Genomic DNA, 14,330 nt, shown 5'->3' on the forward strand with positions numbered 1-14,330 from the left:
CTAGCTAGCTAAAGGCTATATGGGGTTTCACAAAATCTAATGTGGCGCCCTCTAGCGGACAAAACATACAGAGTAAAAAAATAAAGTTAAGATAAATATGCAGTGTTTGGTATCATTTGAAAGCGCTTTACTTGTACATTTTGAATATGTATATATTACTAGCATTTGCTTGTGACTTTACCTGTATTCATGGACTGATTGCATATAATTCACATCTTTTCGTTCATAGCTTTTTTATTAGTTCATCAATTTAACGGAGTCCATTCCACCTGACTGTCAATTATAAAAATATAAAGCAAACATTTCGTTATATGGATTTTTTTCTTTTTCAGATTTTTCCCCTTTGAACCAACGAAAATGTACGGCACATGAAAAAATATTATCTATGCATAAAATACTTTAAAAATAAATTTATTTCGTGTTGTGTCAAATGACCCCCTGGAGTGGGAAAAGAGAGGGGATTACAACTCTCGATTTTTTCCCCTTGTCCCCATGATTTTTGTACGGCGTTGCGGAATAATGGATTAAAAGCAGTATAGCAATAGTATGACACAGATGCCGTGCATGGTCAAATGACCAAATTTACCCCCGGTAACTCTCGGAAATTAAATAAAAATTCCGACTTGGTGGACCACCATTTTTGTACGGCACTGAGCGGTTTCTTATTATTTTTAATGGATCTATCGATGGTTAAGAATGCCGTACAAAAATATATGACCAAAATTTACCGAGTCTACCTGTACTTTTCAATTCTCATCTGCACTCAGTTGGACAGCTTACAAGTGACGGCATAGTGATGAATCTTATTATTTTTTGCTCTGCTATCGTTCTAGATATGTCCCCTGGTGGTTCATTTGACCCATATTTTTGTCCTATGCGGGCTTGTAGTCTATAAACATTAATTACACTTCAATTTATAAAATTATTATGTATTAGTATCGTACGTTATTTTATTAAATGAATGACCAATATTGTCCCTTGAGACTAAATACTACTTATTAATTATGACGTCCGCGTCATTGTGTAACATTATCGCCAGCAAAGCCTATGCGTATGTTCCCGCTGCAGCTGATATGAGTTAAATTTAAAACGAACCACTTATTTCGTTTTCGTCGTTTAACAAGCGACACTTGTCACTAACATAAACTGCTAACTTGATTAGTTAGTTTAGTTAGTTCTTTGTCAATTGACAGTTTTTGTAAGCAGAAAGAAACATGCGCATTGTCTGCCAAATTTTTCGCATGGAGAAAAAACATCCATACAATATGAATATATAATACTTACCACTTGCAAATAGAACTTCCTATTCTCTTTGTATTTCTTCCTGCAAGTCATACCAATTATAACTTGCAATTTCTCTGTCACATTCACTTTATCTACTTGATAGTCATAATAGTAAAGACTGTGAGAGATATTCAAAAGCAGGTCTAAGGTTTCAGCATTTTTGACGCAGACCATTCGTTTGTTTAGTTTCATTAAGCCCATACCTAAGGGGCAACACTTACTTAAACAATATCCACTATCACACATATTTTCTTTTCTTAATTCCATCTTGACTACTGTTATATTGGCTGCTGAACTAGCAGCAACTAATAAAAAAGCTACACTTCTAAGGAACATTGCTAATTTACCAGACGTTGCACTCACTTTAAAGTTGAAAGACCAACTGAAATTTGAATTTATAATACACACGACATTTCGTGCTATAAAGCTAAAATTCGCAAGGGATTCAATGAAACATGGTTTATCAATTAAAATTTTAATACTGTTAAAATTCAACAATACAAAACATACCGGCACGAAAGTTAAAATAGAGCTATACACATAAGAGCTAAATAACAAAACATAAACATAATATATATTATAAGTTAAAGTAAATGGAAGAAACTATATTTATCAGTTAAGTACAATATGTATAAGCAGAAAATTTGTAAACGAATTTGTGCTTAGTTTAAAATTGTCATGAACGCTCAGTAATTCTTAAAATTTCTACGATATCAAAATTTTATAAGTATGGCATTGATAGATATCCGATCCAATATTAATAGCTTTAAAGATATGAAGTCTTATAGAAAGCGTCACTAATAAATAGAAAGAGAACTTTTTGTGTTCACACTCGCATTCATGCTATACACTAAGAGATCTAATTAAATTTACATCTCACACACGATAAACTTAAATTTCTACAGCATCTGGGAACACATGGTCTAAGTACTTTTGATCACAAAAACTTTGTAAAGGCTTAGGTCTCTCGTTTTTTACATTCAAATATTTAAAATTGTTAATGCTGTGCTTGTCGAATCGTGATGCGATTTCTTTTACTTTCCCTGGTCGAGGCATATGCTCATCTTCAATATTTCTACATTGTACTCTCGGTTCCTCTTTTAAGTCTTCAAACGAGCGCTCCTTTTCATTTATATTATTATCTACTATGTATTCTTTCTTCCTTTGCGAAGTTCTACGCACTTCTTCCTTATTAATGATATCAGTGAGTTTATCCGGTGCATTATTAACGTTTCTTGCAGAGTTATTTTTTTCGTACACATTCTTTTTGCTTCTGCGTAATCTGTTATTTCCCAAAGCGTCATTGTGTTCTGTCGATCTAACTTTTCCGAAGAAAGGGTCTCTCGAATATTCGATATCAAAATTGGTGTTGGAAACAAAATTGTTTTTATTTCTACTGCTTCTTTTGCTGCTTCTGTCAGACCGTCTAACTTTAGGCGGTTCCTGTTTGAAAGTGGTGAACATAATATCGTTATTGTTAATTTCATTTTGTTTAAAAGTTTGCGGGTCAAAGGCGTGCGTTCTTTGGTGAGTTAGAGGCTTAGACAGCGATAAATACTTAGGCGGTTCGCCGTGCTTGTTTATCATTAACTCATATTGTATGTGCGGGTCTAGTACCGCATATACGTTTTCTTTGGCTTCTTTTTCCAGCGACGATAAAGCTGCCTGCACAAAAAGAAAAATTAACTTTAAATATTGTCAAATAAGGTATGAAGGAGAGTGTGGGTAAGTAGAATTTCTTTGATACGCTTGGGAGTATTATATTACGAGACATTTTTCAAGATTATCTTTAAATTTTTAGCGATCGATTTTATAAGTTGTGTAGCCATAATCAATATCAATAAATAGCCTAGCTGGAAATATTGGAAAATTCTAGTATTCAAGAAGAAATCTTTTGAATCTGACTTTTAACGGACTTTAAGCTCGATTTATTAGTTATATTATTTATCCCGACGATTCGAATACTTTAGGATCTTTCTAATAATTAAAGTGCTAGTGACAAAACTCGTTAATTCGTATGTTAATCCCTTAAAAGCGAAGTCGTATGTCTGTTCACTTAGAGTAATTAAATGTCAGTTTACGGTAAATCATTGTGACAGGATAAACAATGAAGGTAGAACTATTTGGGTAATGAATGTCTCGTAATGAAGACTGCCTTAAAAAGTATTTAAATTTCACGTGTTATTTGAGTTTATTTGTTTAAATAGTTTGAATGGATCATTTCATATTCACATATCGATCCCACGAAAAAATGTTTTTAATAGATTTATAAATAAGTTTATTATCTTGACTAAAATTGACAATATACCTATAAAGCACAGGAGAGATGGAGGCTTCATCTAATTATATGTACCTATGTATATTGATATACGTTTACATTGGATCAATTTGGTATATGTGTAATTTTACTACGTCGTAAAAAGCACATGGACAGTCACGATAAATTTGAACACCGCGCCTCAGAACGAGTAATTTCAATTAAGCTTAATGGTAATTAATTATGTATTTACGTTTATTACAAGTTTTAGGGAACTAAAATAAAGTTATTTATTACTCGTAAATTAATTTTATGGCTTCTTAATGGCAGGTGGCAGGAATGGTTTCCCAATTTGATGCTAACCAAACTATGATCAATTCGATCATCATCGATTTCACTTTTTATTGTGTATTTTTTTATTTTTTTTATTCAACGATTTTTTTTATGTACTAGTACGCTATCTAGGTCTTTTTCATGTCACTTTTGATATAAAGTTGCATTTTCTATTAAAGTCGAGTCATAAAAAGGTAAGTAGATAATACAATTCTTCGGGCATAGTTTATTTCAGTAGAAAAGGACTTAAGTGCATTGCAAGTGATATCAGTGGAAAATTTAAGAAAATATACCAAAATCCCAGAAAAACCAAAGGTATTATTAATTTATACCTACACTACACTACATTATATCATTTTGCTATCCCAAGTTATCATTGTTAGTTTAATTATGATTGTTAGTTAATTCAAAACTAATCCTTCAATTCTTGTTAAAGCTTAGTTCTGTAGTACCTATCTGTAGTCAACCACATCTCGCTATGGCAAATTTACAGAGGCCACCTTTGCAAATGCGTTTCCCGCGAGTTACCTAAGGGAAGGATTGACGACTACGAGAATAATAGAGCGAACTGAATAAATGAAAACGACGGTTGGTAGCAGCAGAACAGCAGCGCGGCGCAGTTTGTCGTAATTATTCACCAACATGTTATTCTGCAAAGCTCCTTGACCAGTTAGTGTAAAACCATCTACCTCTACACTACTACAGTCCAAAAGCACCCGACCAGTTAGCTAGACCCATGAGTGCGTATCACACCTGTGCAGACACAGTTCACACGGTGGTGGGGGGCTGCAGCACAACAGCAGCACACCGCACCTGTACCGGCATGACGACCTAGCAACAAATTGTTCTGCGAGGCTGTTCGATCTGTTAGTATATAACCATCTACTAGAAGTACCCGACCAGTTAGCTAGACCCATGAGTGCGTATCACACCTGTGCAGACACAGTTCACACGGTGGTGGGGGGCTGCAGCACCACGGCGGCGCGGCGCACCTGCAGCGCGGCGGGCGAGTAGCGCGGGTCCCGCTCGCGCGGCCGGGCCACCTCGCGCGGCGCGTACACTGCGTCCGCGGGGAGCACTGTCTTCTCGCTACGGAATTATTTAGAATTAGCTTAAAAAATATAGGATATAAAAAAGTATAGTAAGTGTACCGAGCATACGTGTCAGAAGTGAAACTTCTTTTGGCAAGAATGAAAGATACTAAAATCGTTGCCTTACTCCATGACATTACGGTACCGTATTGCCATGACGCGACCTTGATATTTTACTCTCAACGCGCCTAAATAAATTTCACTTCAAAAACTAGTTCTTCTGAAGCTACTAAAAGTAATTGTAAGTTTGTTTCTAAAGTAGAGCATCACCAAAAAAAAAATATAAGTTCATGAAGTATGAGAGCTTGAATTGTATGAATCTGAATATCAATACTTCATATTGTCAATACTAACTTTAAAATAAACAATTTAACAGCTTACCTATCTAATTCATCAGTTTTGTACTCGACGCTTTCTAGAAAAAAAGGAAAAATACAATTATTAAATACACTGATAAATAATCATTATGTATAAGAATATATAAATAAAAAAGGACATGTACATAATACATATAATGTTTAATTGGCTATTTATTGTTAGAATAAACAATCACAATTCACACGATATATCCACAATCTAGAAGGTTTAAAACAAATGTATCTGGCAAGGGCATTTTTTAACTTCTGATAACAATTTAAAATAAGATCTGGGATTTAAAAAAGAAATAAAACACATATTTGACATAAATCTTACCCCGTCTTCGCCTGCACCGTAGAATAAGACACAGGACAATAACCAACAGAGCCGCTATAACCAGAGCGGCCACTATGAGCGGAGCCACGTGCGCGGTCTCTGTTAGCGAAAAATTATCTGTGAGAAGAAATTGTTGATGCTTTTATTTTTGTTATTGCCAATTAGTTTGGTGAATTTGGATTGGATAAAAGCGATGTTAAGTATAGGAATTTTTTTTTGCTTAATTACTACTAAGCAGTACATGTATGTGCACTAATAATAATTATATTTTTTATGTGCTTGACGATATTTAGGCACAGATAGAGCTTGTAGAAATTAATTAGATTAAGAGGCTCTCATTCACAGGTAATAACAATAAAGAAAGCAATTTGCATTTCAGTGAACGTGTTTTTATTGTTACTGATTAAAAATAGTCTGTTTTCACAGGTTTTTAGCAATGTTAACCTTCCATCATAGCAAATATGAGTGAAACAATTAAAAATAATGTGTTATGTCGTCACAGAATACTTAGATAATAGTACGCTATGTCGTGTAATATCTCTTTACATTATAATTAATCCATAACTTATACGTATGCTATATATTTATTTGTACCGGCAGTATACATAACATATTCTGCTAAGCACTCACCATGTACAGTGAGCGACACAGCGTGCGACGAGAAGCCGCGCTCGTTCTCGACGTGCAGCACGTACACTCGCGCGTCCGACACGCTCACGCCGCTCACGGTCAGAGTGTAGCGGTAGCAGCCGTTCACGCTTGATGCGTCGATCGCATTGTACCGACCTGGTGAATAAAGATTATGATTGCTTGGTAATATGATTTGAAATATTTTTTGGCATTCTTGGAAAAGCAGTAACAAATAGCTCTACAATTGCTGAAAAAGCAGATATAAGCAGATATATATATGAAAAAGCATCTATAAATCAATAACTCCCTAGTTCTTATTATCCCAACCAAATCTTTAAACAAGTTTTTCCGAAGATGCCATACAACCAGAGGATTCTACACGATAGCGGCGGCATATCAATTCCTTCAAAATATATCTTTACAACATCACATGGATATCTACAGTCTACACCTCTCACTTTCGCCTTTATAAACATCTAGGCTCTTCTACAACATTACATCAACATCTACTCTTGCAACATCTCTATCTCACCAATACAAGATGGCACATCCAGCCGCAAACTGCCCCACAGCCAAGCCGCTCTCCGTGGTGGCGGATCAGCATTCACCGTCGCCTGCACCTTCACCTTCCACACTAAGACACTAGTTATAGTCTCCAAACAACAAATCTCACCAATAGAAGACGGCACATCCAGCCGCAAGCTGCCCCACAACCAAGCGGCTCTTCTTGGCGGAGGATCAGCACACACGGTCGCCTGCACCTTCGCCTCCCCGCCGCTCCACGCGTGCGCAGTGCCTGTCTCCGCGCCCACGGGTGGGCCCAGCACGTTGAGTGTTATCGCTTCCGATTGGTGGGTTCTGTGGTACAACAAAAAGTATAAAATACAGTGAAACTTGGTTAAGTGGGACCTGGATAAGTGAGAAACCTCCATAACTGGAACTCATGCTGAGGTCCCAACACTTTGGCACTGAATTACCTCTGTTAGTGGGACGAGGTAAACCTCTATATCTGGGATTTGTTCTTTCGATTTATCATCATAGTTACCTCTATAACTGAGACAGCGAGTAAATTGTATATGCATAAACCTCTGTAACTGAGATAACATTGTTTGTTTACTCATTCTTATTCAACCCACACATTTCACACGTAATTCCAAGTACGTAAGTACAAATTTTGAGCTTCAATTACCTTCAGTTTTAGTTTCGCTTTACTATCATACAGATGTTTATTTGAAAAATGTCAAAACGAAAGCTACAATCGTTATCACCCCTCTGTAAATGAGACAGATATTTATTTATACCTGTATATCTGAGACACTGGGTAAGTGGAATACCTCTATAAGTGAAACGACATTGCAGGTCCCTTGATGTCTCACTTAACCAGGTTTCACTGTAATAACTTGCAACTTGGAATTTTAGTAGAAATATATGCGCTAAACAATGGCAATAAATTCATGTTTCTACGATGAATGGTTTCATAATGAATGGTCAAAACAAACTCAATGTAATATTATCACAATTATATGTATAAATTAAATCGAGCAGGAATAACGAGCTAAATCAATTCATTAAGAAATCGATTTAACTTTATACTTTCATAGAAATTAAAATTTAAAATTCCATTTTTTTCAACTTATTGCGTAGTTACATTAAAATAATAAATTTTGTTTGGACTCATAATAAATTTTAGTATTTTACCTTTCTTCAAGACCAATCTGATTGATGGCCACACAGGTATACCTCCCGTGTTGGGTGTACGATACATTATGTAGTTGTAACTGTGGCGTGGACGAGATTGGATATCCTTCATCAGGATGCGCGGTCATAGAGGGTGTTGGGCTGTAAGAAAATAAAAATAAAATATAATTACTGTATATTATCTATACTTACGTTAGTATTATAAAATATTAATTTGGCAGAATCTGTTGGATCGTTACTGTACCAATTGAAAAATAGTTAGGTCATTAAGAACAGCTACTTTTTGTGTTGAAGCATTTATGCAGTTAGTACAGAAATAAGCAAAATATAATGGATGTATTTATTGGTTGACTATTTATACTAGAAAATGTATATTATATTCCTATGATCATTTTGTATGTCACAGGCAATTCCACTTTCTATGAAATGATATGCTCATCAAAATCAGCATTCTCATCTATTAGACAGACTATGTATTACGAAATTGTTTAATGGAACAATATGTACTAAACTATATACTTACTTATGATACCACTGGTAGCTAGGCGGCGGGTTCCCCTCAGCCTTACACTCCAAAGTCACTTGAGTGAACAGATTGGCTTCAACCACCGTGTCCGGCCCGACCCATATCACGCGCGGCGGATCTGAGAATTCTCTTAGTTTAATACTTTCGGAAATTAAATGGGATTCAATAGTAATGGAGCGAATTGTTGTGTGTTTCGGTTTATATCCTAGAGATGATAATGCCATTTTCGCAAACGTTTTAATGTAGGTCATGGAGATATAAAAAAGTTTATGCGTCCATGATGTAAGTATGTAATATTGAAAGGAAGAGAGTTTTCAATTTGCTCTGTTTCGTTAAATAAAAATTCCAGCAACTCTAATAAGGCTTTTAACTTTAAATCAATTTCAACATTTCTGCGAAAGGAATCTGCGAGATTTTTCATAGAATAATATATTGAAACTGGGCATTCTTCAATAGGTAGGTGAATTAGTTTTAAAGAAATTATTATACATTCGTTGATCATTATAAAAATCAAAAGTAAATATATATAACAAATATTAATGAATAAAAATTAATTCAATTGTACCTACCTACATTAACAAGCTTACAATACTTACATTTTACATCGATTTCTATTTTAACAGCTTCCGAAGTGCCCAATGAATTTTTAGCTTGACACCCATAGATACCTATAAAATATTTTTTGTCAATAAACATTAATTTATATTAAGATCTGAAGAATTACTAACGATTACAATTACAAACTCTGTGAACAAACTATGTCTTCAAAATTATAAATCTTAAAGTTCTACTATTAAGAATATTAAATTTTGATCACGAAATTGGAAGAAGTTTGATGTACTCTTATTGAAAACGACAATTGAAATTTGGCGCTCAGCCAACGCTCTTCCAACATAATATTGTAGACATATTTGAGAGTATACAACAAGTAATACCATTTAAGAAAGAAATTCACAATATGTGAAATGGATAAAGACGAATTTTGTAGAGCATTGTCCTTTATCTTTGGATCTATCATTCTGTTATGCCTGTAGGTGAAATTTCAGGACATTTGGAACTATTCCCAGATTATGGCAATATCTTTGCCTTCTGCAAGGAACCCGAACATAAAGGCGAAATGGTTATAGACTTTAACCTCCTACAGTTTACGATGTATCTTAAGCCCCGTTTACAACATCTAATCAAAGTTTCCAGGAACATTTTTGATCAACTGCTTCGCCTCAAATGTTTACCAAGAAAAAGAGGCATGAGGCATGACAAAATTGAATTCATCTTCTGTAACTAAAATGATCATATCAATAGCTTACCCGAATGATTTCTATAAACCGGTGCTCGTATAAGTCTGGGACCATTTGTAGCGATGACCTGGCCATCTTTAGTCCACCATACATAAGGACTAGGGTTTCCATCCGCCCTGCACTCCAAGGTAAGAGCACTGGAACCTTCTTCGAGACTGGCTAGACTACTCGCATCAGATCCCACTATTGAGACTACAGGTACAACTGAAATTGAAGAATAAGAATTGTGTCAGATTATAAAGCTTCGTTAAAGTACACAGTATCTTCCTTTTCCAGATACCTATAAGTATACATCGGATCATTCCATTTTCTCAAAGGGCTTCTTAAATCAAGTCTATTTAACAATTAAGGAAACACTGGATGTTAAAAAAACATGCTTTTCATTATATTACAATATGTCATCAATAATACTTAAAATCCTAATTTTAAAAATTTTATCATAATTTTATGGCGACAATATTTAAGTAAATCATTCACTTTTTTTTAACACTTACTTCTCTTCGCAACATCTATTTAATTTTAAATTACAAACAGTACTTACAAGTAACATCAAGCATGGTATACGAGTCCCTATAGTACGGCGACGGGTACGACGGGTGGTGGGACCTGCAGGCCAGCTGCCTCCCATGAGCTGATCTTGTAGCACCAAGCTCTAGTACAGATCTAGCCGCCCATACACGAGGTCGCTCTACTTCTGAAGCATTGGTTTGGCTCCATGCTGTTAGACGTTCTTTGTCTGAAAATGTAATAGAAAGTTACGTGAAGTTAATCGTTATAAATATATTAGTGTCCTGGACAATTTTCAATTTTCCCAATTCGGAATACATAAAACATGGCTTTCATGCACATTGAATTTGCGAGACTGAAGTTGGTTTTAATACAAGTGGTATTGGAACTATATGTTGTTTTAATATTAGCATTTAATATTAGGTAGCGAAGTACTTCGGATAACTATCATTGTGTCTAGATTGAATTAACTGTCAATTGTCTGGCTCAATTCTATCATCTTTAAAATCTGAGTGTAACATAACTTCAATCGATAATCCCACGATTTGACACAAAATTATATTCATTATATCAAAATTGTGGTTTGGCTGTATATCAGAATATTTAGGCAATTCTAACCACTAGCCAGAGCGTGCTTTGTGCAATTGTCCGCGGTTTTAACCGATTTACAAATATGGTACTAATGTACCTATTTGACGCGTAGTGTTTTAGTCGTATATAGGATCAGAATGACCACGATTTTACAGTTATTGATAATTGAGGTTTGCATTTGAATCAAAATAGAATTATCAGTTTAATCGAAATGTAATAAAGTTTTGATACAATTTCATTAACTCATATATGCTCTGAACTCTATTATTTAATAGCTTAATGTTTGGAACATAAATACCCATTGACCACCGAGCGCCCCGATCGGGGCGCGACACAATAGATTTATCTATTGTGTCTGTGATTCCGGGGACTGATGGATTAATATACTTTCTTATAGATTTAATCAGGAACGACGGGCAATACAATGCAACAATATACTGCAACTAACAGTTACATAGGTATTTAAACTGCTCCTCTACTCTATCTTGTAAATTAAAAAAAATATGTTACTTACCTAAATACCACTCAATATACGCCGGCGGGTTGCCATATCGCGCTTCACACACCACAGTAGCTCTCGAACCAGCGGGGACAGTTATATTCTGCCCTGGCAGCACATGGGATCCATTGAACAGGATCCTAGGCGTTTGTGGTGGCACCCGAACTGCTAGCGCTGCGGGTGGACTAGATAGAGCATCCTGGAAATACATTTTAATATGATGTTATAAACATTTAATCAAAATTAATAATATTATAAATGGGAGTGTGCTTCTACTATTGGAAAGGGAGCGATTATATGATATGATTTTTGTGTCCGTGGATAGTCAGGATTGAATATGAAATAGGCTGGAATATGGACTATGCTGGAAATAGGCTACTTTTCCGGAGTTGAAATATCTCACTCCCATCGGAATTTATTTTGAAAACACAGGCGAAGCCGCGTAAAACTAGCTTTGTTATATAATGTTAAGACCTTTAATAAAGGAGTTAGAATGTGCTAGTTATGAAATTTTGGGTATGAAAACCGTTAGGTTTTAACCAATTAGTGAAGTTAGGGTTTCATTATTTAGATTTAGTGTCTGAATATTGTATTGTTTAAATGTTTGTTACAGTTAGAATGTTAGTTAGTTAGTTACATGAAGATATGCAAAAAATATCTACCGTTCTGATTTTTATTTACCAAAAAGTTGACAGTGATAGTAAGTACCTATATCACGCTTTTTACCCACAGCTAAAACAAATTTATGAATAGTGTCTTTCTACAGAACCAGTTTCGAATATTTACCTGTACATCATAGTTGCTGGCTGTGACCTGGCACTGCCACTGACCATCGTCGAGCTGAAGAGTGGCCGCTCTCACCCAGAGGGAGCAGTCGCCCCCCACAGGACTGTGCTCGTTCGCCCATTCGTACTTGCCTCTGTAGATGCCGACAGGCTGAAAAGGAAAATTTCAAATTGTTATGTCTTGAAGAAAAAAACATACGTGTGGCACTCGAGGACTGCCGCGGTAAAGCTATTGCATAGCATCGCATCGCTGTGCCGGTTGTAGTGGGGGTAGGTTTTTTCATTACGGAATTTTTACATTCGGTCGCCGCGCTCTAATTCTGAGATCAAAGCTATGCAATAGCAAATTTACATTAACCTACATGGCTTTATAATCTTGAATTGTGACGTGTGACGAATGCTTTACTTCTCTTCGTAATAAGAAAATGTTGACGACGAAAGAAGAAGACAATAAACTTGTGCGTATATAGTTTAATATTTAAAATTACAAAGTGCGTTTGGTAGAATTAATTAATTTTAGTGAGGGAGTGTCCTGCTCAGCGGTTGCGTGGCGAGTCCAAGTCGTAGAGGACAGTGGGGTCAATCCGCGGCCAATCGCACGACGCCGCGACGTGACGACGCGATGACGCAGTCGCAACGCTCCGTTCTGCACGATTTTATCGCGGCAACATGCTCCCGGCCTTGGAACGTGCTGGTTCCAACGAACTGTCGACCACGAAGCGAAGAATCAGCTATCTGGTGAAGGAAGCGGACAAATTTTAGTGAACGCCCGACGCACGATGCCGTCTGCAGTACGAATGTCGGCCACTCGTGCTACTCCATCCTTCCCCGGATATGTCGCGTGGATGCGCCCCAAGCTCCACTTCAACGGCGGCAATCGGTCGTCCTTAATGAGAACGAGCGTGTTCTCCTTGAGCTCCCCCTTGTGCTGGTGCCATCTGGTTCGCGTTTGCATCTCGGAGACATACTCTTTGGACCAACGATTCCAAAAGTGCTGGCGTATTTGTTCCACCCTCTGGAACCTCGGGAGACGAAGCTCAGGCACGTCGTATAGCAGCTCAGCCGTTACAGGTGCAGTCAGCGGACGACCAACCAGGAAATGTGCAGGGCTAAGTGGAAGGAAATCATTGGGATCTGTGGAAAGATGGGTCAAAGGACGGGAGTTCAGGACAGCTTCAACCTGGGTCAATACTGTGCTAAACTCCTCGAACGTTAGATGTGCGTTACCTACTACACGTTTGAGATGGTGCTTGCAGCTTTTTACTCCAGCTTCCCACAATCCCCCGAAATGACTAGCGTAAAAAGGTATCATTTTAAAATTAATATTTTGCGAAGTTGCATATGCTTTAATTTCATCAGAACAGGTAGCTAAAAATTTTTTGAACTCATTCATGAGACCGACAAAATTCTTCCCATTGTCAGAAAAGATAGTCACGGGTTTACCTCGCCGCGATATAAAACGTTTCAAAGCTAATAGATATGATTCCGACGATAGATCGCTAACAAGTTCCAAGTGAACCGCGCGTGTAACAAAACATATAAATAAGCATATGTACGATTTTTGTAACTTAGCACCTCTGCCTTTGCGATTCAACGTGAACACTGGGCCAGCGTAGTCGACACCACAACGTATAAACGGATAACCTGGGTCCAGACGCTCCTGCGGTAGATTCCCCATTATAGGCGCGACCGTAGTCGGTTGCAGTCGTGCGCAGCGCATGCACGAATGTACCACCTTCCTAGCGAGGTTTCTGCCGCCGACCGACCACCACATCTCTCTGAGCGTAAACAGTAGAAGCTGTGGCCCGGCGTGGAGTAAACGTTCATGCTCGAACCGAAAAAGCAAAAGTGAAAAATGATGATTAGCTGCGATTAAAATAGGAAATTTTTTATTAAAACTAAAATTTGGCGAATTTTGAATACGCCCACCTACACGAATTAAATTATTATTTGCGTCAAAGAATACATTTAATTTAGAAATTTGATTGTAGCCTGATATATTCGTTATATTTTTATTATTTTTAAGCGCATAGTAAATATCGGGAAACGATTCCTGTTGACTCAACTTTGCTAACGTTAATTCAGCACGATTTAATTCCTCGACTGATAATAAACCTGTCCACTTATTAGTTTTATTT

General features: G+C 36.7%; 1 protein-coding gene across 2 annotated transcripts in view; it reads right to left on the reverse strand.

Annotated features, from left to right (window-relative positions):
- Window positions 1–2,515: 2,515 nt before the first annotated feature.
- LOC149483575 (kin of IRRE-like protein 3) overlaps window positions 2,516–14,330 on the reverse strand; it is a 100,047-nt gene continuing 88,232 nt past the window's right edge. Inside the window, exons 3-15 of one of the 2 annotated variants that reach the window (XM_089702712.1) lie at window positions 12,194–12,343; window positions 11,423–11,606; window positions 10,352–10,546; window positions 9,820–10,014; window positions 9,109–9,180; window positions 8,510–8,630; window positions 7,987–8,127; window positions 6,962–7,146; window positions 6,289–6,444; window positions 5,659–5,757; window positions 5,347–5,380; window positions 4,807–4,963; window positions 2,516–2,949 (exon numbers count right to left, since the gene is read on the reverse strand). In XM_089702712.1, the coding sequence (XP_089558838.1) occupies window positions 4,822–4,963; window positions 5,347–5,380; window positions 5,659–5,757; window positions 6,289–6,444; window positions 6,962–7,146; window positions 7,987–8,127; window positions 8,510–8,630; window positions 9,109–9,180; window positions 9,820–10,014; window positions 10,352–10,546; window positions 11,423–11,606; window positions 12,194–12,343 (1,674 nt within the window). In that variant the 3' untranslated portion in view covers window positions 2,516–2,949; window positions 4,807–4,821. Of the gene's footprint in view, window positions 2,950–4,806; window positions 4,964–5,346; window positions 5,381–5,658; window positions 5,776–6,288; window positions 6,445–6,961; window positions 7,147–7,986; window positions 8,128–8,509; window positions 8,631–9,108; window positions 9,181–9,819; window positions 10,015–10,351; window positions 10,547–11,422; window positions 11,607–12,193; window positions 12,344–14,330 lie in introns of both variants that reach the window. The other variant, XM_089702711.1, reaches the window with a different exon arrangement.

This window comes from Colias philodice, chromosome 13 (genome assembly GCF_061535455.1).
Source record: "Colias philodice isolate Cphi_HAF_F1 chromosome 13, ilColPhil1 Martin Lab GWU primary, whole genome shotgun sequence".
Taxonomy (NCBI): Eukaryota; Metazoa; Arthropoda; class Insecta; order Lepidoptera; family Pieridae; genus Colias; species Colias philodice.